Consider the following 26,074-nt stretch of genomic DNA (forward strand, 5'->3'; position numbering starts at 1 on the left):
CCATGGTATTTCTGTTCTAAATTGGCCCGCCAACTCCCCTGACCTTAGCCCCATAGAAAATCTGTGGGGTATTGTGAAAAGGAAGATGCAGAATGCCAGACCCAAAAACGCAGAAGAGTTGAAGGCCACTATCAGAGCAACCTGGGCTCTCATAACACCTGAGCAGTGCCAGAAACTCATCGACTCCATGCCACGCCGCATTAACGCAGTAATTGAGGCAAAAGGAGCTCCAACCAAGTATTGAGTATTGTACATGCTCATATTTTTCATTTTCATACTTTTCAGTTGGCCAACATTTCTAAAAATCCCTTTTTTGTATTAGCCTTAAGTAATATTCTAATTTTGTGACACACGGAATTTTGGATTTTCATTTGTTGCCACTTCAAATCATCAAAATTAAATGAAATAAACATTTGAATGCATCAGTCTGTGTGCAATGAATAAATATAATGTACAAGTTACACCTTTTGAATGCAATTACTGAAATAAATCAAGTTTTTCAAAATATTCTAATTTACTGGCTTTTACCTGTATATTAGAGTAGAAGATTGTATCCATAAACTGAGAAGTTGGTCAACTTTGACATTCAACTCAGACCTGAAGATCGCGAGAAAGACACGAACAAGATGCTCGTTTTGCTTTTGTTCTGTTTTTTTGTGTGAGGATTATGATTAATTCTACATCTAAATGGGAGGATAAGAGCATCCTGTCAATCGGCATCCGAGTTAGAGCAGACATTGTACAGTAAGTGATTGTTTTATTATGTTCGTTGTTTGTATTTCTTGTTCAGATCTTAGCAATAGTGCGAGTTGCTGGATCTGCTTATCGCTCAGCTTCTACATTTTTTTGACAATATCATCTCAACAGTAGAAGGTTCTGGATCATCATTTGTCCCAAAGTAGTGGTTGTTGGCTCTCATGAAGTACCCCATGATTGGTTGTTGTTGTTGGGGAAATAGCAAAAGTTGTGATGCGTCTGTGAAATGAATGCACTGCTGTATGCTTAAAATGATCAAAATACATTTGATCTAAATATTACATGATATTATGAATGTGCCTGTTACTACATTACATATACGGGGGGCGGGTCATGGCAGAAGTGCATTGTGGGTCATGGGATGCTAACTGCTACTATGTCCGTAGCTATAGAAATGTATCATTTCAACATTGGCGGTAACTTATAAAAACTGAGAAGGGCTGAACTAAAATGGCACCGAAAAGGAAATCATATACTGCAGATTACAAGCTGGACGTAGTCACATATGCAGCAGAAAACGGCGATCGAGCAGCAGAAAGAAAGGACGCTAGCGGCGCATACCAGGAGCGACAACGAGGAAGAAGATTTCATGGGATTTAGCGATCAGGAGTGACAGATTGTTTGGTAAACGTATAGCATGTTCTATATGTTATAGTTATTTGAATGACTCTTACCATAATATGTTACGTTAACATACCAGGCACGTTCTCAGTTGGTTATTTAAGCGTCCTATAACGTACACTTATTCAGCCTGTTGTTCACTATTCTTTGCCTTTCAAATGTCTATTCTTGGTGTTGGATTTTATCAAATAAATTTCCCCCAAAAATGCGACTTATACTCGAGTGTGACGTATATATGTTTTTTTCCTTCTTTATTATGCATTTTCGGCCGGTGCGAAGTATACTCCGGAGCGATTTATAATCCGACAAATACGGTACACATCAGCAGGTACTAATAGGTATGAAAAGTTGGTTTTGCATAATAGGTCGAAACAAAACGTCAGCTAATATGTCTCCCAATACCCTTATACACACACCATAAAAATACCTGTTTGTTTTTACCAGAAGAAATAATGCATCCCAAAATGTTTCCATCTAGACACCCAAAAGTATTACAACAAAACACATTTTGCAAATAAAATCACAAATAAAATGAATAAATGAACATTTAACGTAATTTTTACCTTTTATTGAAGATTCTTATTGGCAAAGACGGTGATTATCTGAAAGAGAAACGGGAAGAAAGAGCCACATGGACACCACTTTCGTACTTTGCTTCAAAGTTTTTCTTAAATTCAGTAGTGTTTCTCACCTTGTTTATCAAAGTGCTGACACCTGCAACTTACTTAGATCCCAAGTACACATCAGCAGGTACCAATAAGTATGAAAAGTTGGTTTTGCCTTAATAGGTCGAAACAAAACGCCAGATAAAGTCTCCCAATACCCTTGAACACACACCATAAAAATACCCGTTTGTTGAGGCACAGTACATCTGACTACAGTAGCTGCAATGCTCCGTCAATCCATCAAGCGGCGCGGCGTCGTAGCTTACAAAAGTCAAACTAAAACATTTTGACAGATTTTTGATCTCCTTGTGTAATGTTCTGTATTCTCAAACATCAAAGTTTTGGTGTTGCTTGCCTACCTGTACTTGCTAGCGTCAGTCAACCTGAAGTCAACACTCTCTTATGTGTGACTGCCATATACTGGTCACACTAATCATTACACCATGTACTAAATAAAATTGCTTTTAGGTCAGTAAGCACAACCAGAATAGCGCACTGTCGATTTTTTTGAAAATTAAAGGATTCTATATAGTCCGAAAAATACGGTAATATAAAGGTCGCCACTTTATAAACACAATGAATAATGAATTAATATTAATGGTGATTTATCCTAATTAATCCACAGTGATCTTTTCAAAATTGGATTAAAAAAGATGAGCAGAGCAGGAGGACAGCATGGGTGAAAAGTTATATCAGAGGTCATATAGGGGTGAAACAATGGCAGCCACAGGAAATAGGGATGCAGGTCAGGTGGGGGGCAGGCTACAGCTGAAGGAATGATGAGTAGAAACACTCAGGGCAAAGGAGAAGCGACACAGCAGGATAGAATCCTTGAGATGGAGGCAATGAAACTGTGGACTGTATTTTTGTGTGTATTGCTGATTATTAAAAGCAGCCATTTAATTTCATAATGAAGCTCCAAATATGCTTAACACATGAAAATCTGCCAGTTTCCTCAAATGGAATTTATTACGTTGAGTGCTTACTCAATAAAGAGTGTCGTTGACACAAGTGTTGATACATTTCATTTTTACTTTGATAGTATCCCCTCATTGCAAGACAAGGGTTTAGGATAGACAGGTATCATTTTGGCATGGTATGCGTGGACACTGTGTCCGTGTGAAGGTTCTGGATGGAGTGTTGTGGTCTCTTCCACTCTGCTGCTGATTGATTACCAGGTCTGGACTTCAGCAAGACAGACTTATCTGCCCCTGCGAGAGGAAACTGCGCTGTACTGAAATACAAAAGGAGTGTTACTGTGACAGCCAAAGCCACACACCATTAATATTTCCAATGTTTCCCTCACAATGAAAAATTGTGACCGATATCGGCTTTTATGTGCTGTCCTGAAGAAGGTCAGCCACCACACCTTTTAATTCTAATGTGAGTTAAAATCAAATGGCTGATTAGATTAACACTGCACCTTCCTGGTTTGTGCATCTACACTGGATACAAAAACAATGTTGCATTATAGAGTCCTACTTGATAAGGTAGCTAATTTATCCATGCTCAGATGTCATAGTGCAACCAGACTGCAAAAGAACTTCTTGGAACCAAAAGACAGAACCAATAACCATGGATAAGTCCTGAATCTTGAAAAAGGGAAACAACTCAAACTCAAAATTGACAGTACTAAATCCAAAATAATTAAACAACTGACACAGGGGTACAGAGCGAAAGACAAAGTAAAGATAAGTATGAGAAAAGACAAAAGGCAATGGATTGATAATCTAGCAAGTGATGCCCAAAGAGCAGCAGATAAAGAACATATTAAAATCCCTCAATGAAATAACTAAAACAGCATGCAATGACAATCCCTGCAATACATCGAGTTTGAAAGACTAGCAAGGAAACATAATTACAGATGATGATGGAATAAAGAAAGGTGGAAAGAACACTTCAAAGAGATACTTTTAATAGAGACATGCCCACAAACCCAGTTGAAATCAGCAAGAACTATCCTGAGATAGAGGCTATTAACATAAACCCAATAACCAAAGAAGAGATCAACTGTGCAATCAGAAAGTTGCAAAATGGCAAGGCAGATGGTCTTGATATGATCACCCCAGAATTGTTGACATGTGACATAGAGACATCAACCCACAAACGTCATAGTATCATCAGCGATATTTGGAATCTGGAAAAAAAAACATGTGATTAGAAGAAGGGTCTGATTGTGAAACTACCAAAGAAAAGAGAAACCTTACCGAATGCGGAAATTGGATGGGACATAACACTCTTACCCATAGCAAGCAAAGTGCTTGGAAGCGTCATCAACAACAGAATTAAAACCGGAATTAACGAAAAGCCTGGAGCAGAACAAGCTGGATTTAGAGAAGATAAAAACACAACTGAACACATTTTCATTTTGAGGAACATTATTGAGCATGTTAGCCATTCGACATTATTTCCGAATGGCAAACATCTGTCAACATACATTTTGTCGACCTTAAGTAAGCATTCGATTCAATTCATAGGGAAAGTTTGTGGGAGATCATGAGACAATATGGTATACCAAGCAAATTAATCGATATTGGGAAGCTGCTGTATACAGGTAGTATGTGTGCAGTACTAGACAAGGGCGACTCAACAGATTGTTTTAAGTGAAAACTTCTCATCATTGACTGGGTGATGCGAGAGACTACCAGAATCAACAACACTGGAATCAGGTGGCAAATTACGTCAAAACTGGAAGTTCTGGATTTTGCCAACGATATTGCCCTGTTGTCCTCAACACATTCACAGATGCAGAGTACACCAAATACAATGTCAATGCTAGCCAAAAGAGTTGGACTAATGATCAATGAAAAAAAGACTAAGATCTTGAGATTGAACTACAAAAAGAATGACACTATTAAACAAGACGGAAATGACATTAAAGATGTAGATGAATTAACTTATCTTGGTGCAGTTGTGAGCAAGGAGGGCAGAAGTGGTAACAATATGAATAGCAGTTTGAACAAAGCAAGGACAAAATTCACAAAACTAAATACAAACCCCGTTTCCATATGAGTTGGGAAATTGTGTTAGATGTAAATATAAACGGAATACAATGATTTGCAAATCATTTTCAACCCATATTCAATTGAATGCACTACTAAGACAAGATATTTGATGTTCAAACTGATAAACATTTTTTTTTTGCAAATAATCTTTAACTTTAGAATTTAATGCCAGCAACACGTGCCAAAGTAGTTGGGAAAGGGCATGTTCACCACTGTGTTACATGGCCTTTCCTTTTAACAACACTCAGTAAATGTTTGGGAACTGAGGAGACACATTTTTTAAGCTTCTCAGGTGGAATTCTTTCCCAATCTTGCTTGATGTACAGCTTAAGTTGTTCAACAGTCCGGGGTCTCCGTTGTGGTATTTTAGGCTTCATAATGCGCCACACATTTTCAATGGGAGACAGGTCTGGACTACAGGCAGGCCAGTCTAGTACCTGCACTCTTTTACTATGAAGCCACGTTGTTGTAACACGTGGCTTGGCATTGTTTTGCTGAAATAAGCAGGGGCGTCCATTGTAACATTGCTTGGATGGCAACATATGTTGCTCCAAAACCTGTATGTACCTTTCAGCATTAATGGTGCCTTCACATATGTGTAAGTTACCCATGTCTTGGGCACTAATACACCTCCATACCATCACAGATGCTGGCTTTTCAACTTTACGCCTATAACAATCCGGATGGTTCTTTTCCTCTTTGGTCCGTAGGACACGACGTCCACAGTTTCCAAAAACAATTTGAAATGTGGACTCGTCAGACCACAGAACACTTTTCCACTTTGTATCAGTCCATCTTAGATGAACTCAGGCCCAGCAAAGCCGACGGCGTTTCTGGGTGTTGTTGATGAACGGTTTTCGCCTTGCATAGGAGAGTTTTAACTTGCACTTACAGATGTAACGACCAACTGTAGTTACTGACAGTGGGTTTCTGAAGTGTTCCTGAGCCCATGTGGTGATCCTTTACACACTGATGTCGCTTGTTGATGCAGTACAGCCTGAGGGATTGAAGGTCACGGGCTTAGCTGCTTACGTGCAGTGATTTCTCCAGATTCTCTGAACCCTTTGATGATATTACGGACCGTAAATGGTGAAATCCCTAAATTCCTTGCAATAGCTGGTTGAGAAAGGTTTTTCTTAAACTGTTAAACAATTTGCTCACGCATTTGTTGACAAAGTGGTGACCCTCGCCCCATCCTTGTTTGGGAATGACTGAGCATTTCATGGAATCTACTTTTATACCCAATCATGGCACCCACCTGTTCCCAATTTGCCTGTTCACTTTGGGATGTTCCAAATAAGTGTTTGATGAGCATTCCTCAACTTTATCAGTATTTATTGCCACCTTTCCCAACTTCTTTGTCACGTGTTGCTGGCATCAAATTCTAAAGTTAATGATTATTTGCAAAAAAAAAAAAAAATGTTTATCAGTTTGAACGTCAAATATGTTGTCTTTGTAGCATATTCAACTGAATATGGGTTGAAAATGATTTGCAAATCATTGTATTCCGTTTATATTTTCATCTAACACAATTTCCCAACTCATATGGAAACGGGGTTTGTACAATTTGGAAGTTAAATCAAATTAGTAAGAAAACTAAAATCTAACTGTACACATCTAATGTCACACCTGTTTTACTGTATGGATGTGAGATGTAGAATTTGATCAAAAGTGATGAAAGAAAGTTGGACTCCCTCCAATTCAAATGTCTTAAAAGAATAATGAAGATATTTTGGCCAAATATAATTTCAATCGATGAACTCAATAAACTGACCCAAATTAACAGAATAAGCAAGGAAGTCAAAAAGAGGAGTTGGAAATGTATTGGTCACGTATTGAGAAAGCCCAATAATCACCATTGCATGATAGCCTTGACATGGCATCCAGTTGGCAAAAGAAGAGTGGGCAGACCGAAAACAACATACAGAAGGACTATCGAGAAATGAAGAAAAGAGGGAGTTTGGAAGAACTGGAATGAAGTCAGAAGGCATGCTACCAACAGGACAGAATGAAAAATTAGCATGTCCAGGGTCTGTGTCCAAGGCACGAAGAGGATAACTGAGCTGATGTCATAGTGCCAGTGTGATGCTCTCACAATCTGATAAAATGTGTGTGTTATTTTATTATTTTTATTCAAAGCACTTAACTTAATACGGACTTATATATTGGGTTATTTGGCTTATTTTTAGACTCTAAAGAATACTCTTCTTCAGGAGGGACACATTGATGATAGCAGTTCCTTCGGACTGGCTCTGATCAAGAGACTTTTAAAACGACCAATCAAAAAGGAGGGGAGTGTAAATGCTCCCTAAATGCCAAAAGAAACACACCGCAAGCGCAAGTTGGATCATAGGAAAACCGAAGTACCACTTGTATATAGTCAGCGATGCAAAGGCTCAATATGGATGCAGAGAAAATGTATTTGTTTTATGTTGTTGTCATTGATGGTTATGTAGTGGTTAACTCGCCTGACTCCACAGTCCACATTCAGTGCCAGTGTGAATGCTTGTTTGCCTTTATGTGCCCAGTGACTGTAGAGTGGGGATCAGTCCATTGTGTTGTCCACCTTTCACCCAAAGTCAGCTGAAATAGGCACCAACTTCCTGCACCATTGAACAAGATAGATGGTAGAAAATATGTGGATTGATGGACTTAAATTTTTACCACATTCCTGAAGGGAAATAACATTAAACCCCCCCCTGCAACCCAGAGAGGGATAAACGATAGAAAATGGGTGGATGGATGGATATATTGGGTTGTATGCTTTACACCAGAGATCCCTCTCATGCATTGACTTATTTACCTATAAAATCTAGCTTCATTAAATAAATAATACTTTATGGTGAGATTGACAGGAAGAAGAATATAATAAACTTGATGTTATTTGCTCTTTCTTATTGTCAGTTTAAAATATTTGAGAATTGCTGTGTGTATAAAAATAATCACTTACATGTTTCCATGTGCGTCCTTCCACTAGCTACTCACAGTGAACCCGGAGCATCGTTTCTCCAGCCTGTCGGACATGCAGACTTCTCCCTACCTCGCTGACATCAATTGGGACGCTGTTTACGGAAAGAAGACGGATGCCGGATTCGTTCCGAATGTTAGTGCTAAACAATTCAATGCAAGACACCTAAAAGTGCACACAAGCAGCTTGTTAGTAGCAATTGTAGTAGATGAACAATGCCAAGCAGATCTTATTGCAGCTTCCTTTTACTATTTCTCTATAATGTGTGGCATGTATTCATGTTTAATGTCAAAGCTGATTTGCAGGCCCGTTGGCTGTCCTGTGTCAAAGCGATCGCCTTATGGACTTTTCCTTCTGCAGAAAGGTCGTCTCCACTGCGACCCCACCTTTGAACTGGAGGAGATGATTCTGGAATCACGTCCCCTTCATAAGAAGAAGAAAAGACTGGCTAAGAACCGGTCTCGAGACAACAGCAAGGATTCACAGTCTGTGCGTAAAAACATTCTTTACAATATCAACTTGTCTCAATAAGCATTTTTGACAATTCATTGTAACTGTGTTAATGATTCCATGAACAATGATGTCTTTGAATGTTAGAATAAACCCATAACAGATACAGTCATCTTTAGTTTATCGTCCATGCCAGTGCCAAGCTCCTTGGAGTGATGCTGGACTGCACTCGATCCTGGTCAAATCATATCAGTGATATAGTTACAAAGATGGGAAGGGCTGTTGGTATTTCCATGAAATGTGCTGCTTTTGTTGATCCACCTCTTCTTTGTCAAATTGTTAAGAGTTTAGTCTTGTGTCATCTGGACTATTGTTCTACAGTTTGGGCGCCTGCTGCAAGTGGTGAGATCAGTAAACTCCAGATTGTCCAGAATAGGGCAGCAAGGCTGGTTCTTGGTTGTTCACTAAGAACCAATGTGAACCAAATGCATGCTTCTCTTTCCTGGCAAACAGTGCAGAACTGGTTGTCAGCTAATACTCTAATATTGTTCAAATCAGTAACCGGTAGTAAAACTCCTGCTTTTCTCATGGCCCAAATAGTTCACAGTAGCACTATACATAATCACAATACCAGGGCGTCCAGTGTGGGGCATTTTGTACTCCCTCGTCCCAGGAAGAATGCTTTGCGGAAATCTTTTATTTATAGATCTTTATCGCTCTGGAATAACCTACCTCAAATTCTCACCGGCATTGAAAGTAAACAGGTTTTTAAAAAGAGAGTAATATTTTATCTGAGTCTTAAATTTAGTTTGCTTGTTGATGATTTGTTTGGTTTTATATTGTGTAGTTATATTTATATGGTAATTATTATTCTGTGACTGTAAATTGTTTGCTTGTTTTCTTATTGATGCTTTTATTTTTTATTTTTTTCTGTATTGTGTAGTTATAATTAAATGCTTTTACTTGTAATTGTATTGAATTGTGGACCCCAGGAAGGCTAGTGGGTTGTTGAGGCAACCAGCTAATGGGGATCCTTAATAAAAAATCAAAATCAAATCAAATCATGCCTGACCGTGGTAAACACATTTCCGTGAAGTAGGATTATTATTAATAAATTAATAAGCGGTAGAAAATGGATGGATGGATGAATATTTTCATAGTTGGAGCATAAATTAAACTATTTACAACAGGCCTGGGCAATTATTTTGACACGGGGGCCACATTTACAGAATTTTTTTTATCTGGGTCCGGTATATCTATTTTTAGGAACACTAATACAAAACCTCACAATAATGTCTGATTGAATGCTAAAAACGTTATGACAGACCACCTTAAAAAACGTAATGGAATTTTAAATTTTTCTATGAACGATAAAACACAGATTTATTGACAAAATATGAATGTCACACCCCCTTTTGATCAACATATTTTAAAATCAAGTGAAAGGCAACAAAAATGCAACAAACAGTGAAATATGAACGCGAAGGGTACAAAAAAACCCACCTACAATCTGATATATGAGGTATATCACTAAGCTTTAGAACTTTGTTGTGAAAATCTCCTTCTGCGTCTGTGGAAACGCTTCCCCCCCACACTGCTTGGTGCCTCGTCTGAGCTGCTGTGACGTAGATGACCATAGTAACTAATTAGATGACCACAGTAACTAATTAGATTACCATAGTAACTGGTATATCAGCCATAAGCACAGATTCCAACAATTGAAATACTTTGTATAGTAGAAGACTTACGGTCATTAGAAAAGATGAGTGCACATCATAATGGCAGCTAATGGCACATCTAAAAAAAATTTGGGGGAATGTCCGGCGGGCCAGATTGAAAAGCTTAACCGGCCGCATGTGGCCCCCGGGCCTTAATTTGCCCAGGTCTGGTTTACAACCTTCTAAATATTTGTTTTACCATTATTAGAAACCTCTGAACATAAAATAACATCCATATAGTTACATGTTCACTCGTTTCACACAGTATAGTAGCCTTCAGTGTGTTCTACTGTAGATTACGGTACTTACCAATAGCCCGGAGAATCCTCCAAGCATCATTGCTATGGCTGACTACTATGTGGAAATCATGGGCACGTGTAGTTCTGCAAAAACGTGGTCAGTTTAACAGTCGCAGGCACCACTATTGGCCGTGTTGTGAGCATTGCATGTACCGCATTGTCATTGAAACTGTGTTACTGATGTTGAAAATGAAGTTCATCAACTGAGTTCATCTTCACTTAACATTGTCCATACAGCTGCTGATGGCTGTCTTGTTAGCATAACGTGGCTAGCCGAGTTACATCGAGTCCTGGAATGTCTTTGAGTCTCGTCTTCTGACATCGCTCACGTAGGCCTGGGCCGATAACAAATTTTGCTTGACGATATATTGACCTATGAATTATTGCCGATAAACAATATTATTCCCATCATTTTTTTGAGACCCAATTAACCATTGATGTAATGATAATACATAACAATAAAGCATGTCCTTTTAAATGCAATAAACTTGTATTTATTTAAATGTATTTTAACATTGTAACTGGAATCAAAACTTTTAATCTCAAAGTTGAATAAATAATAATAACAATAAAATATACTTTGTCTTTTAGCAAAATGTTGCACTTGAATAAAAATTACAACCAAAAACAATAAAATATCTTAAGGAGGGTATGGTGGGGGGCTCAAATATACACGACTATAACAATAAATAAAATAGCTAAATAAAGTATTGACAACCAAAGTTGCACTTCAATATTGAACATGCAGGCAGAGGTAGAGTTGTACATTACTTAACTGACAATCAAGTTAGAACCTTCTTAAACAAAAGTGCAAAGTACCAATATAAACTCTACAGTGTACAGGTGTATTAACAGGTCCTATGCAAAACACAATTAAGTTTGGCAGATTCCGAATGAGAAACACCAACATGACAGCACTTTTAAAAACTGTTTTTTTTATAACCGTATTAAATGGCACACTGACTGACCTGTGATTGTGAACTGTCGGGTGTGTGCAGGTTTGTTTTATTCGCGCACATTCAGCAAACTGGCTTCTCGGTGTTGATAGTCTCCAAAGTTTTAATTTGAAATATTCCCTCACTGGCGCGGTGACATTTGGGTTTGTAATCATTTTGTCCATGTTAGCTGCTACATGCTAACTAGTTGCACTATGTGATGCTCACAGCCTTGCGTCAAAGACAAAGAGTCAAAGACACTTGATGAGGACAAGATAATTCAACCCACTTCTTTTCATTTCACTCTGGTACAAACGCGCATAGCCGCTAAAAGCGACGAAAAGCGTGGATGCTCTTGAAACATGCACATGGCGATTTACCGACTTTAATTTTCATCTATTGTCGGTTAATTGACTTATCAAATATCGCCCCAGGCCTACGCTCAAAGGCACACCAAGATGGAGATGTTTTATTGATGGAGCAGGAGTTGAAAATGAAGTCCATTAAAAAGTTGGTCTACCAAAAGTCGGTCAGCTTAATTATCGCGGTCAAGACAGAGTAGCGTCATGATTAGCCGCCATGTTGTTAGCCGTGTTCACCCTTTATCTGGAAACAAAAAGTCCCCCTTCATGAATATCTTTACCCATTGTGACAACCTAATAACAGAACATAAGACAAATACTGCAGTGTAAAACATAAAAGACATAAATAAATTAGGCCAAACATTTGGAGAACATACTTTTATTTTCTTAATGCGCAGTGTAGTAAAGCCGCAACTGTGATATCTCACACAAATATGTGTTTATTTCACTGTCAGATGATGACATTTCTATCCACAGTTCAAGCTCTCAACACAAGATAAACTCATTTTCAAACTACAATACTGTTCACCCACAACCATAGTTTTTATTTATTAATGGGGTTTCACGCTGATGCCGCTGGAATCCCGAGAATGTTATCTAACTACTTAACAATCCTGCTATGCAAATGTAGCCTTTCTCTTCATGTAGTATAGCAGTGCCTCGTGATTTGTTTGGACTATTTTCAATCATTTTCAATCACTCGCCATACAGCAATAGATGATATCTGTCTATTACCTGACACCTTCTATGTTAGCTACTTCTCTTTGTTTTTAATGTCTATTTTCTATTTTCTGTTGGATTTACTCTCTATTTTATGCTGCAGCTGTCACATATACTGTAATATTGTACAAACCCTGTTTCCATATGAGTTGGGAAATTATGTTAGATGTAAATATAAACGGAATACAATGATTTGCTAATCATTATCAACCCATATTCAGTTGAATATGCTACAAAGACAACATATTTGATGTTCAAACTGATAAACTTTTTTTTTTGCAAATAATGATTAACTTTAGAATTTGATGCCAGCAACACGTGACAAAAAAGTTGGGAAAGGTGACAATAAATACTGATAAAGTTGAGGAATGCTCATCAAACGCTTATTTGGAACATCCCACAGGTGAACAGGCAAATTGGGAACAGGTGGGTGCCATGATTGGGTATAAAAGTAGATTCCATGAAATGCTCAGTCATTCACAAACAAGGATGGGGCGAGGGTCACCACTTTGTCACCAAATGCGTGAGCAAATTGTTGAACAGTTTAAGAAAAACCTTTCTCAACCAGCTATTGCAAGGAATTGAGGGATTTCACCATCTACGGTCCGTAATATCATCAAAGGGTTCAGAGAATCTGGAGAAATCACTGCACGTAAGCAGCTAAGTCCGTGACCTTCGATCCCTCAGGCTGTACTGCATCAACAAGCGACATCAGTGTGTAAAGGATATCACCACATGGGCTCAGGAACGCTTCAGAAACCCACTGTCAGTAACTACAGTTGGTCGCTACATCTGTAAGTGCAAGTTAAAACTCTCCCATGCAAGGCGAAAACCGTTTATCAACAACACCCAGAAACGCCGTCGGCTTCGCTGGGCCTGAGCTCATCTAAGATGGACTGATGCAAAGTGGAAAAGTGTTCTGTGATCTGATGAGTCCACATTTCAAATTTTTTTTGGAAACTGTCGACGTTGTGTCCTCCGGACCAAAGAGGAAAAGAACCATCCGGATTGTTATAGGCGCACAGTTGAAAACCCAGCATCTGTGATGGTATGGGGGTGTATTAGTGCCCAAAACATGGGTAACTTACACATCTGTGAAGGCGCCATTAATGCTGAAAGGTACATACAGGTTTTGGAGCAACATATGTTGCCATCCAAGCAACGTTACCATGGACGCCCCTGCTTATTTCAGCAAGACAATGCCAAGCCACGTGTTACATCAACGTGGCTTCATATTAAAAGAGTGCGGGTACTAGACTGGCCTGCCTGTAGTCCAGACCTGTCTCCCATTGAAAATGTGTGGCGCATTATGAAGCCTAAAATACCACATTCAATTGAATATGGGTTGAAAATGATTTGCAAATCATTGTATTTCGTTTATATTTACATTTAACACAATTTCCCAACTCATATGGAAACGGGTTTGTACATGGTAATTGCTATATATGATATAGACATAATATAATATATCAGTATATATAATATACTGTACATACATTATGTAAATAATACGTATATATGTTATATTTTATATCGCTATATTTAGTCTATTTATACCTGCATTGTCCTTTCCATCCTTACACTTTCCATCATTGTAACTGAGCTACTGTGTGGAACAATTTCCCTTGTGGATCATTAAATTTGTCTAAGTCCAAAATAGACTTAGAATCTGTCTAAGTCTAAGTCTATTTTATCATGTAATGATGCAAGATATCAGAGGAGCCGACATGGTGGTGCATGTGGTTAGCACATCTGCCTAACAGCAAGAAGACACTGTCTTAACACTGTCCTAAAATTATGCATATTAGGTTAAATGGGGATTCTGAAATGTAAACAGGTGTGAATGTGAGTGAGAAAAATTTATAAGGACTGCCAACCATTCTTGCCCAAAGTCAGATGAGATAGATTCCAGCTCACCCATGACCACGAACAGGATACATTGTAGAACTCGACAGATATTTCAGGGTTGTCTCCGACACCATTTCACACATCAATCTTATTAACCGGTTGACCCTTTATTCCTGGGTTGAGACCTCTATCAGCCATATGATAGAGGTTTACCCAAAGAGCACACCTGGGCAATTATTTGGACTCGGGGGCCACTTTGAGAAGAAGAAATGTGTCTGGAAGCCGGTGTGTATGTGTATATAAAAAATATATATATACAGTACAGTAAACAAATATACAGTACAGTATGTGTGCTTGGGTCTCTTTTTTCAGGAACACTACTACAAAAACTCACAGTAATGTCTGAGAGAATGCTAAAAACATTGACAGACCACCTCAAAAAACCGAATGGAATTTTACTTTTTTTTTTGCTAAATGTGACACCCAAAATGTACATGAAAATAAAGAATGTGGGATTTACAATATTAACTATGAACGATAAAACACTGAATATTAACAACACATGAACGTTGCTCCTCTTTTACTTCTCAGACCATCTCCTCGATTCACATCTTTTACCATCAAGCAAAATGGAACAAAAATGCAACCATCACGGCGAAATATGAACGCAAAGTGTAAAAACATCTATAATCTGATATAGTATCACTTTTCTACAGAACTTTGTTGTAAAATTCTGCTTTTGCGTATGTCCTCAACATCCACGTTTCAGACTGGCTGCTATGGAAACAAACCCCGCCCACACACTTTGTGACACGTAGGCCTGCAGCTGTTTTGTCGTAGATTACCGTAATAACTCGTATATCACTCAAAAGCGCAGATTCCAACCATTGAAATACTTTCTATAGTTCAAGACTTCTAGTAATTTGAAAACAACACTACATATCATTATAACAAAGGTTTGGAGGTTAAAAAATTATTTGGAAACGATGGGCCGGATTAAAAATCTTAACGGGCCTTATTTTGGTCTGCCAAAGAGGCTGAGTTTTGCGTGATTTCACCATTTTTATTCAGTTGTAGTCCAAAGTTGTACTCACCAAGTTCCTTATTTTTCTCTATCTTCTTGTTGTGGGGCAGACTGGCTTGTATATGCACATGCATGATAAAATCCTCTGCTGTATCGTACATACATATATTTCTAACGTATACCTGTCAGTAGACTCAATATGCATGGGCTAAAAACTATAACATGACTGACAAGGTGGAGACGCAGTTGAAGGGGGCTTGGCCTGGAGATTGGCTAGGCCATGTAAATAAGACCGCCAACAGCGGTATAGCTCGGTTGGTAGAGCGGCCGTGCCAGCAACTTGAGGGTTTCAGGTTCGATCCCCGCTTCCGCCATCCTAGTCACTGCTGTTGTGTCCTTGGGCAAGACACTTTACCCACCTGCTCTCAGTGCCACCCACACTGGTTTAAATGTAACTTAGATATTGGGTTTCACTATGTAAAGCGTTTTGAGTCACTAGAGAAAAGTGCTATATAAATATAATTCACTTCACTTCACAAAAAGGCACATCCTGAAGAAACGGTTAGAAAGCGACTTGAAGATGGTTTGTAAAACATAATCTATGCAACATGTTGACCAAAGAACCACCATTACATGTTATGTAGACCACAAGGAAGTTTTTTTAATTGTAGACAAAAAAAATATGACCCTTTTTAATATATTTTTTTTTTAAACGTAAAATGTTTTTGGGTGTTTCAAAGAAATATATGAAGGAAGTGTGTCAGGAAATGTCCACGTCTGTTGATGAGAGTGGGGCGATCAACAAGCGCATATACAAAGAGATGCTTGTCATGCAGTGTGCGAGAAGAGTTAAGTTTCGCTGTTTCACCATGACAACACTTCTGCTACTTACAATGCCCTGAGCGTCCTACAGTTCATGGCCGAGAAAACATCACCATGTTGCAACAACCTCGCTGCTTATTCGACGTGTCATTTTTTTTCTTCTCATTTCCAAACGGGTCGTCAAGGAAACCCGTTTTGAAGACGTGGACGACATCAACATGAGGGTCATTTTATGTAATGTAAGGTCGTTTGTAAGTTGGATTTGAAAGATGTATCTTGTGATATCAGTTCTGGAACTTTTCAAAACATCACCGACTGAGAATTAAAAGTGCAAATTATTACATTTTTGAAGACAAAAGTTTTGATAGAGCTCTTTTATTGCATACCGTTAATCTGTGCATTTGAAGTTATTTATTCTGCACAGTCCCAGTCCTCCTCATCAATGTGTTAATCCGGAATACACGTTTAAAGCAATGAAATTAACACAAGGCAAAACTATAGACTTTCCTCATTTACTCATTATGTGCTGAGTTTTCTTTTCCGCTTTGTCATCTTGTCATTCACCTCAGTATTTTCCTCTTTGTGTAACTATTCCCATCAGCGATCTTAAAGTACCAAAAGAGTGGAAAAACAAGTTGACTTTATATGCCTAATTGTGTTTCATTGTATCCATTAAACCATATACAATTGCATTTACAATTCGCAAAGTTTGTGAAAATATCATCTAAATCAGTGTTTTTCAACCTTTTTTGAGCCAAGGCACATTTTTTGCGTTGAAAAAATGCGGAGGCACATCACCAGCAGAACTCATTAAAAAACGAAACTCAGTTGACAGTAAAAAGTCGTTGACGCAATTGTTGGATATGAATTCAAACCATAACCAAGCATGCATCAATATAGCTCTTGTCTAAAGTAGGTGTACTGTCACCACCTGTCACATCACACCCTGACCTATTTGGAGTTTATTGCTGTTTTCCTGTGTGTACTGTATTAGTTCTTGTCTTGCGCTCCTATTTTGGTGGCTTTTTCTCTTTTTTTGGTATTTTACAGTAGCAGTTTCATGTCTTCCTTTGAGCCATATTTCCTGCATCTACTTTGTTTTATCAGTCAATAATATTTCAGTTGTTTTTATCCTTCAATGTGGGGACATTGTTGATTGTCATGTACATTGTGGACGCCGTCTTTGCTCCACAGTAAGTCTTTGCTGTCGTCCAGCATTCTGATTTTGTTTACTTTGTAGCCATTAGTTTTGTTCTGCATTCCCTTCCCTAAGCTTTAATGCCTTTTCTTAGGGGCACTCACCTTTTGTTTATTTTTGGTTTAAGCATTAGATACCTTTTTACCTGCACACTGCCTACCGCTGTTTCCGGCATCTACAAAGCAATTAGCTACTGGCTGCTACCTACTGATATGAAAGAGTATTACACGGTTACTCTGCCGAGCTCTAGACAGCACAGACACTCAACAACAACACATCATTTGCAGACTATAATTACTGGTTTGCAAAAAATATTTTTAACCCAAATAGGTGAAATTAGATAATCTCCCACGGCACACCAGACTGTATCTCACTGCACACTAGTGTGCCGCGGCACAGTGGTTGAAAAACACTGGTCTAAATATCACAAAATGCCACAAATTCAGTCAGCCATTTTTAATGTCTTCAGTCATTTTCATAGATTGACGTCACTGTAGTAACACTTCTGCACTCTAACCATCAATCAATCAATCAATCAATGTTTATTTATATAGCCCTAAATCAAAAGTGTCTCAAAGAGCTGCACAAACCACAACGACATCCCCGGCTCAGATCCCACATCACTCTAACCATGTTATCAGATCAGTCATACTGGAAATAGGCAAACGTTAGAGAGAGATGTGCTGTCTTTCATTCACAATCCTGAACATACAGTGTATGCTTGGCTTTTTTATGCATTCTAAATCGTAAATAAATAAATACATAAAAAGTCCACTAACAATAGAGTGAATGGGGGCTCTCTAATGCAGTGTTTTTCAACCTTTTTTGAGCCAAGGCACATTTTTTGCGTTGAAAAAATTCGGAGGCACACCACCAGCAGACATCATTAAAAAACAAAACTCAGTTGACAGTAAAAAGTTTAAAGTCAATTGTTGGGTATGACTTTAAACCCTAACCAAGTGTGCATCAATGTTGTTCTTGTCTCAAAGTAGGTGTACTGTCACCACCTGTCACATCACGCCGTGACTTATTTTGAGTTTTTTGCTATTTTCCTGTGTGTAGTGTTTTAGTTCCTGTCTTGCGCTCCTAATTTGGTGGCTTTTTCTCTTTTTTTTTGGTATTTTCCTGTAGCAGTTTCATGCCTTCCTTGACCACTATTCCCCACACCTGCTTTGTTTTAGCAATTAAGAATATTTCAATTGATTTTATCCTTCTTTGTGGGGACATTGTTGATTGTCATGTCATGTACGGATGTACTTTGTGGACGCCGACTTTGCTCCACAGTAAGTCTTTGCTGTCGTCCAGCATTCTGTTTTTGTTTACTTTGTAGCCAGTTCAGTTTTAGTTTTCTTCTGCATAGCCTTCCCTAAGCTTCAATGCCTTTTCTTAGGGGCACTCATCTTTTGTTTATTTTTGGATTAAGCATTAGACACCTTTTTACCTGCATGCTGCCTCCCGCTGTTCCCGACATCTACAACGCAATTAGCTACCTGCTGCCACCTACTGATATGGAAGAGTATTACATGGTTACTCTGCCGAGCTTTAGACATCATCGACACTCAACAACAACACATAATGTGCAGACTATAATTACTGGTTTGCAAAAAATATTTTTAACCCAAATAAGTGAAACTAGATGATCTCCGCACACCAGACTGTATCTCACGGCACACTAGTGTGCCGCGGCACAGTGGTTGAAAAACACTGCTCTAATGTCATACTTGCCAACCCTCCCGAATTTTTCGGGAGAGTCCCGAATTTCAGTGCGTCTCACGAAAATCTCCCGGGACAACCATTCTCCCGAATTTCTCCCGATTTCCAGCCGGACTTAAGGCACGCCCCCTCCAGGTCTGTGCGGACCCAGTGAGGACAGCCTGTCATCACGTCCGCTTGGCCAACCAAAAAGTAACCACAGAACACTAGTGTTCTGTGGTTACTTTTTACATTGTATTGCGCACCCTGTCTGCAAGTGTGGGAGTCTTTTTTTTTTTTTTTTTTTTTTTTTTAAACCTTTATTTATAACATTCAAATCAAAACAAGTACAGAAACAGTACAAAACAGCGCCAGGGGGTTTGTAAACTCAATAAAGCAACTAAAGAAGAATGCAAAATATATATATGTAACAAAATGTAAAGCCATAGGCTCACACAAGTTCTGTAAATAATCCAAATTTGGAACACAGCATCATCGTTTTCACAGCTTTTTGGTTGTTAGAGGTAGAGAGTGTTTTAATGTAGAGTTCTATGTCTTTTTTAAAAGCACAAAAAACAGGTCGGGTATTGAGAAACTCACATTTATGAATATAAAACTTAGCTAATAGTATAAGGTAAAATTCCTTTTAAATTTTTTTTTCATACAGTGTAAATCCAAATAGCACATCTTTAAAACAAAGCACCAATTTGTCATGGGCAAGTGTGGGAGTCGGTTCTGAAGTATGAAGTAAAGAGACGTAACTTCATCACCTCGCCTGGTTATTGACTCCAACCCAGAATATTACACCGCCCATACCTATGCTCCTTCAAAGGCTGTGCTACTGGCTGCAAAGCATTGCACTTTCCAAATACAACAATGAGTAGAGAGGAGTGTTATGTGTGTATAAAAATGAACACTGAAATTCAAGTATTTATTTTATATATATATATATATATATATATATATATATATATATATATATATATATATATATATATAATAAAATACATATATATATATATATATATATATATATATATATATATATATATATATATATATATATATAGCTAGAATTAACTGAAAGTCAAGTATTTATTGTATTTATATATATATATATATATATATATATATATATAAGAAATACTTGAATTTCAGTGAATTCTAGCTATAAATATACTCCTCCCCCTTAACCCCGCCCCCCGGACCCGCCCACCCCGACCCCGCCCACCTAAACAACAACCACCCCCGCAATCTCCCGAATTTGGGGGTCTCAAGGTTGGCAAGTATGTCTAATGTGCCCACAAAATCCTCTAAATAATCATCCAAAACCCGCCAACAATACTATATATACATATCATGACCTGAATATTAGTAGATTGCACAGTGAAGTACATATTCCGTACAATTGACCACTAAATGGTAACACCCGAATACGTTTTTCAACTTGTTTAAGTCGGGGTCCACTTAAATCGATTCATGATACAGATATATACTATCATATATACTATCATCATAATACAGTCATCACACAAGATAATCATCACAGTATATGAATTGAATTCTTTACATTATTTACAATCCGGGGTGTGGGATATGGAGGGGGGGAGGTGGGGGGGGGGGGGGGGTTAGGTTTGGTTGGTATCAACACTTCAGTCATCAACAATTGCATCATCAGAGAAATGGACATTGGAACAGTGTAGGTCTGACTTGGTACATATGTACAGCAAGTAGTGAACATAGAGAGAGAGATCAGAAAGTATAAGAAAAAGTGTCTACATTTGATTATTTACAATCCGAAGAGGTATGATGTGGAAGGGAGGGTGTTAGTTTAGGGTTGAAGTTGCCTGGAGGTGTTATTTTAGTGTGGTTTTGGAGGAGGATAAAGATGCCCTTTCTTTTACACCTGTTGGGAGTGCATTCCATATTGATGTGGCATAGAAGGATAATGAGTTAAGACCTTTGTTAGATCGGAATCTGGGTTTAACGTGGTTAGTGGAGCTCCCCCTGGTGTTGTGGTTATGGCGGTCATTTACGTTAAGGAATTAGTATGACATGTACTTCAGTATCAGGGAGGTGTATCGGATTTTATAGACCAGGCTCAGTGCAAGTTGTTTTACTCTGTCCTCCACCCTGAGCCAGCCCACTTTGGAGAAGTGGGTAGGAGTGAGGTGGGATCTGGGGTGGAGGTCTAGAAGTAATCTGACTAGCTTGTTCTGGGATGTTTGGAGTTTAGATTAGAGGGTTTTGGAGGTGCTAGGGTACCAGGAGGTGCATGCGTAATCGATGTTCTTCTAGAAGTTGTTCATCTGTGACATTCAATACATGGAGACAAACACACACAACCGATGACAGTGTCTGCAGACTTCCTGATTAACCCTTCGTGTGCATCATGAATAATTGTTCATCTAAACGGGAAGATATGGACATCTTATCAGTTGTCATCGAAGTAAGAGCAGACATTGTACAGTAAGCAATCGTTGTATTAAGTGGAGGAGTTCAAGTACCTAGGAGTCTTGTTCACGAGTAAGGGGAAGAGTGGATCGTGAGGTCGACAGGCGGATCGGTGCGGCGTCTTCAGTAATGCGGACGCTGTATCGATCCGTTGTGGTGAAGAAGGAGCTGAGCCGGAAGGCAAAGCCATACCTGTCAACTACTCCGGTTTTCCCGTAATTAGTACGGTTTTCATCAACCTATTCCGGGTTACGGTTGCAGTGATAAAAAATACGGTTTTTCATTAATTAAAAAAAATATGTTTTTTTAAAGTTTTATTCACGAAATCGCGTAACAACAATGACAATCGACACTGCTTCCCGTAACTTCCTGTCGAGCCAGGCTATTTATAGCACCGCTGCCAAGCACGAGGCACCATGCAGTTGCCATTGTTTCCAAACGAGCGAACGATCATGGAATCAGCCGGAGAAAAATCGCAAACGAGTCTTAAACCGAAAAGAAAACTGCAGTCATTCCGTGAAGAATATTCAAAAGCCTATCCGGGAATAATTATCCGTTCCAAAAAGGGTGAAAACTACGCGAATTGCACCTTGTGTTCGATATTTCGATGACGACATTGGAAAAGTATTGTCAGTACTTCTGTCTTTGAGGGAATGCAATACGGCTTCCACAGGCGAAAACATTTACAAAATACTCGCGGAAGAAATAGACTCAAACGAAATTCCTTGGCAGAATTTGGTTTGCTTTGCTGCCGATAATGCTGCAGTGATGATGGGATCTAAAAAGGGTGTTGCAGCTTTCATTACGGAAATGTCTCCTTCGGTTTACATCGCCAGTAAGTACAGTTCGTAGCATAAAAAAACTCACAAAACATAAAATTTTAAGTAAATCTTTTATTACATAAACAATAAATCAAATCAAAAATAATTTCTGTGTACAGTATATCTTTTTATTTGTGATAACGATAACATGTTCAAAACAAGTAACATATAACTATCATACTATTCTATTACTTCTTAATTCTATGATGCTATTGAATTACATTTTAATGAAGTAAACTTATCATAAAGTTACCATATCATTTTTGCAGTATGATCAATCTGATAGAATAAATTTGGATTTTAGCCACAAAAAGGTAATGACACCAATGTTATCTATTGGAATTGTTTAGTACTGTTATACTGTTAAAAGTGTTTATACTATTTATGCTTTCAAGTCCAAGTTGAAGAAATCTTGTTAAATGTTGACAGCATAACTACCAAAATACAGAAGTATGTCCTTAATATTTTTGCAGTGCTATTTCTGTTGAAAAGTTCAAATGATTACATTAGAGATGTGATGTGCCACTTTTCAAGTGTCTGATGGCTTAAATTAATTTTCATTAATTTTTCATATTTTGAATTCTTTTGAAAGGCTTACAAAAAAACTACATTTGAATTGTAATTCCATGCTATTGACAGGACTATTAATTTTAATGAAGTTGGCTTACCATGTTTACAGTATGATAATTGTGATAGAAATGTGAATTTTAGGCACAGAATATTTTTTACAATTGAACAAGGCAGTAGATTATACAAGCTTGAAAGTTAATAATGACACCAATTTTTTTTTTAATGGAATTGTTTAGTACTGTTTTACCATTTTACTGTAAAAAGTGTTTATACTGTTTATACTTTCAATTAACAAATTGAAGTCTTGTGAAAGGTTGACAGGATAACTGGCATTAACTGTCAAAATAATTTCAAACTATTGAAGTTAGCTTACAAAATAAACATGTCAATCAACCCATATGATTTTTGCTGTAATATTTTTGTTTTGAAAAGTCACTGTGACTGATAGAAAAGTGATGGTTTTAGCAACATTTTAACCTGTCTGAATGCTAATAATCATTTTGCGTCGGGAGGCGAAGCCTGAACCCCCCACCAGGACTTTGTCCTGGACCTACCGGGGCCTGCGGCCCCTGGACCCTGGCTACTAGGTTTTTCTGATTTCAAAAGTTGGCAGGTATGCAAAGCTCTCAATTTACCGGTCTATCTACATTCCCATCCTCACCTATGGTCATGAGCTTTGGGTTATGACCGAAAGGACAAGATCACGGGTACAAGCGGCCGAATTGGGCTTCCTTCGCTGGGTGGCGGGGCTCTTCCTTAGAGATAGGGTGAGAAGCTCTGTCATCTGGGAGGAGCTCAAAGTAAAGCCGCTGCTCCTCCACATCGAGAGGAGCCAGATGAGGTGGTTCGGGCATCTGCTCAGGATGCCACCCGAACGCCTCCCTAGGGAGATGTTTCGGGCACGTCCGACCGGTAGGAGGCCACGGGGAAGACCCAGGACACGTTGGGAAGACTATGTCTCCCGGCTGGCCTGGGAACGCCTCGGGATCCCCCGGGAGGAGCTGGACGAAATGGCTGGGGAGAGGGAAGTGTGGGCTTCCCTGCTTTGGCTGCTGCCCCCGCGACCTGACCTCGGATAGGCGGAAGAAGATGGATGGATGTTTGTACCGGTAGTTTGTATTTCATGTTTAGTACTTAGCAATACTGCTACATTATGCTTAGTGTTTCACTAAATCTGGATATGTTAAACAGAGCTTCTAAAACATGTAGCTCACCCTCCTTATGTTGAAGATCAACAATATAATTTTCTGGATCATAATTTTTCTCAAAGTAATCCTTGTTGGCTCTCCATAATTTGCATTGTTGTTGGTGATGAGGAGATCTGCGGTTCCTACCTCTAAGTCACGCGATGATGTGTCTGGCTTCCTCATTATCTTTTAAAATGGCTCAGGAATCTCTGTGAGATTGACACTATTTTGATCATATCTATTTATTCGCAAATGTTGTATGTGTTTTGGTGTCATACATCAGATATATATGATAAAAGCGTCAATATAGAGGCATCTTATTTTTCAACTCCACTGGTGCTTTAATGTCAGTCCAGTGTGTGTGTGTGTGTGTGTGTGTGTGTGTGTGTGTGTGTGTGTGTGTGTGTGTGTGTGTGTGTGTGTGTGTGTGTGTGTGTCATGTGACCAGTGTGGGCATAGAGTGTATAGCAGCATCAAGCAGGGTTATGAGACTTGGAGTCTGTGTGTGTTCTCACGTTGGGTTATTACTCGGGTTATTAAATTATAAAGCCTTCAGTCCTGTTGTCATGGCCTCAAGAGCCTCTGAGCTTCTATTTTTGTCTTGGCTAAAACATCCAGTTTGAAGATGACTAACAAAACAATTCATGATGCATTGTGTGGGGAAAATAATAAGTGAACCTAAACTCAACGGCCATGTCATTTGATTAAAGGTGACGCTAATGAGGATGACTTTGTTGACGTGTGAGATGAAGATGCACGTGTTTTTATTTCTGTTCTCTGCTTCCAGGAGAACGACTATCTCCAGGAGTGCCTTGAAGCGGTGCAGCAAGAGTTTATGATCTTCAACCGTGAGAAGTAAGACAGCAGCACCTACATCCTCCTCGACTAAAAACACACTAATAATTACGCTTCATTTTGTCTTTCATTGTGTGGTCACAATACACCTTAAAGAGGCAGATGGATTTTTTGCAGTAGTGTTGCCATAGGAGACAGAATTTGGTTTTAGTAGCAATATGTGTGTGAGTGGGTGCCTGGTTGAGGGAGGAACTGGTCACGTGACATGGGATGGGTGTGGGTGTCATGTAACGATGTACAGTGCCTACAGCGGAACCTCGATTTAAGAAACGCCATTGGTTCTTGAACAGTGTTTGTAAATTAAAAAAAATTGAATATGTTAGTAAGAAACAATGTAAACGTTGAATAATGGGTTCCAGCCTCGACAAAAGTCCATATTTTCCTAAATGTTTGTGCACTTTAAACACAATATAAAGAGCTATACAGTACTCTAGATCAGTGGTTCTCAAACGTTAAACTCAGAAAACACTTGGCTCTCCAATTACCACCATGATGACCAACCATACTTGCCAACCCTCCCGGATTTTCCGGGAGACTCCCGAAATTCACCACCTCTCCCAAAAACCTCCCGGGACAAATTTTCTCCCGAAAATCTCCCGATTTTCAGGCGGAGCTGGAGGCCACGCCCCCTCCAGCTCCATGCGGACCTGAGTGAGGACAGCCTTTTTTCACGTCCGCTTTACCACAATATAAACAGCGTGCCTGCCCAATCACGTTATTCCATACGAGGCGTCCGGCATACCGCCGATGAGCATGGTGCAAATGGAGAAGATCTTCTCGGCGTCTGTGTTGGCGCAAACGTTGCCAAAGCCGACGCTGGTCAGGCTGCTGAGGGTGAAGTAGAGGGCGGCGATGTACGAGCTGCGCACCGATGGGCCGCCGACCGTGTTGTTGACGTAGGGCATCTCCAGGCGTTTGCCCAGCTCATGTAGCCATCCTCGGGGAAGACACAGGAGGACAACAGGGTGACAAGAACTAAATCATCCAGACTAAAGATAAATTGTATTATTATGTTTATCTTACCTAAAAATAAATATATTTATTCATTTAAAAAAAATAAAAATAAATACATGTTTACTATATTTTGCCAAAAACATCAAAATT

At 38.9% G+C, this 26,074-nt stretch overlaps 1 protein-coding gene across 4 annotated transcripts in view; it reads left to right on the plus strand.

Moving 5' to 3' along the window:
- The window catches only part of LOC133607810 (serine/threonine-protein kinase 32C-like), a 186,347-nt gene that overhangs the window by 146,487 nt on the left and 13,786 nt on the right, over positions 1-26,074 (plus strand). For all 4 annotated transcript variants that reach the window (XM_061962795.1, XM_061962787.1, XM_061962803.1 and 1 more), the window contains 3 exons: positions 8,025-8,150; positions 8,376-8,504; positions 24,903-24,970. In XM_061962795.1, coding sequence (XP_061818779.1) covers positions 8,025-8,150; positions 8,376-8,504; positions 24,903-24,970 — 323 coding nt within the window. The remainder of the gene's footprint in view (positions 1-8,024; positions 8,151-8,375; positions 8,505-24,902; positions 24,971-26,074) is intronic.

The sequence above is a fragment of the Nerophis lumbriciformis genome, linkage group LG02 (assembly GCF_033978685.3).
Source record: "Nerophis lumbriciformis linkage group LG02, RoL_Nlum_v2.1, whole genome shotgun sequence".
Lineage (NCBI taxonomy): Eukaryota > Metazoa > Chordata > Actinopteri > Syngnathiformes > Syngnathidae > Nerophis > Nerophis lumbriciformis.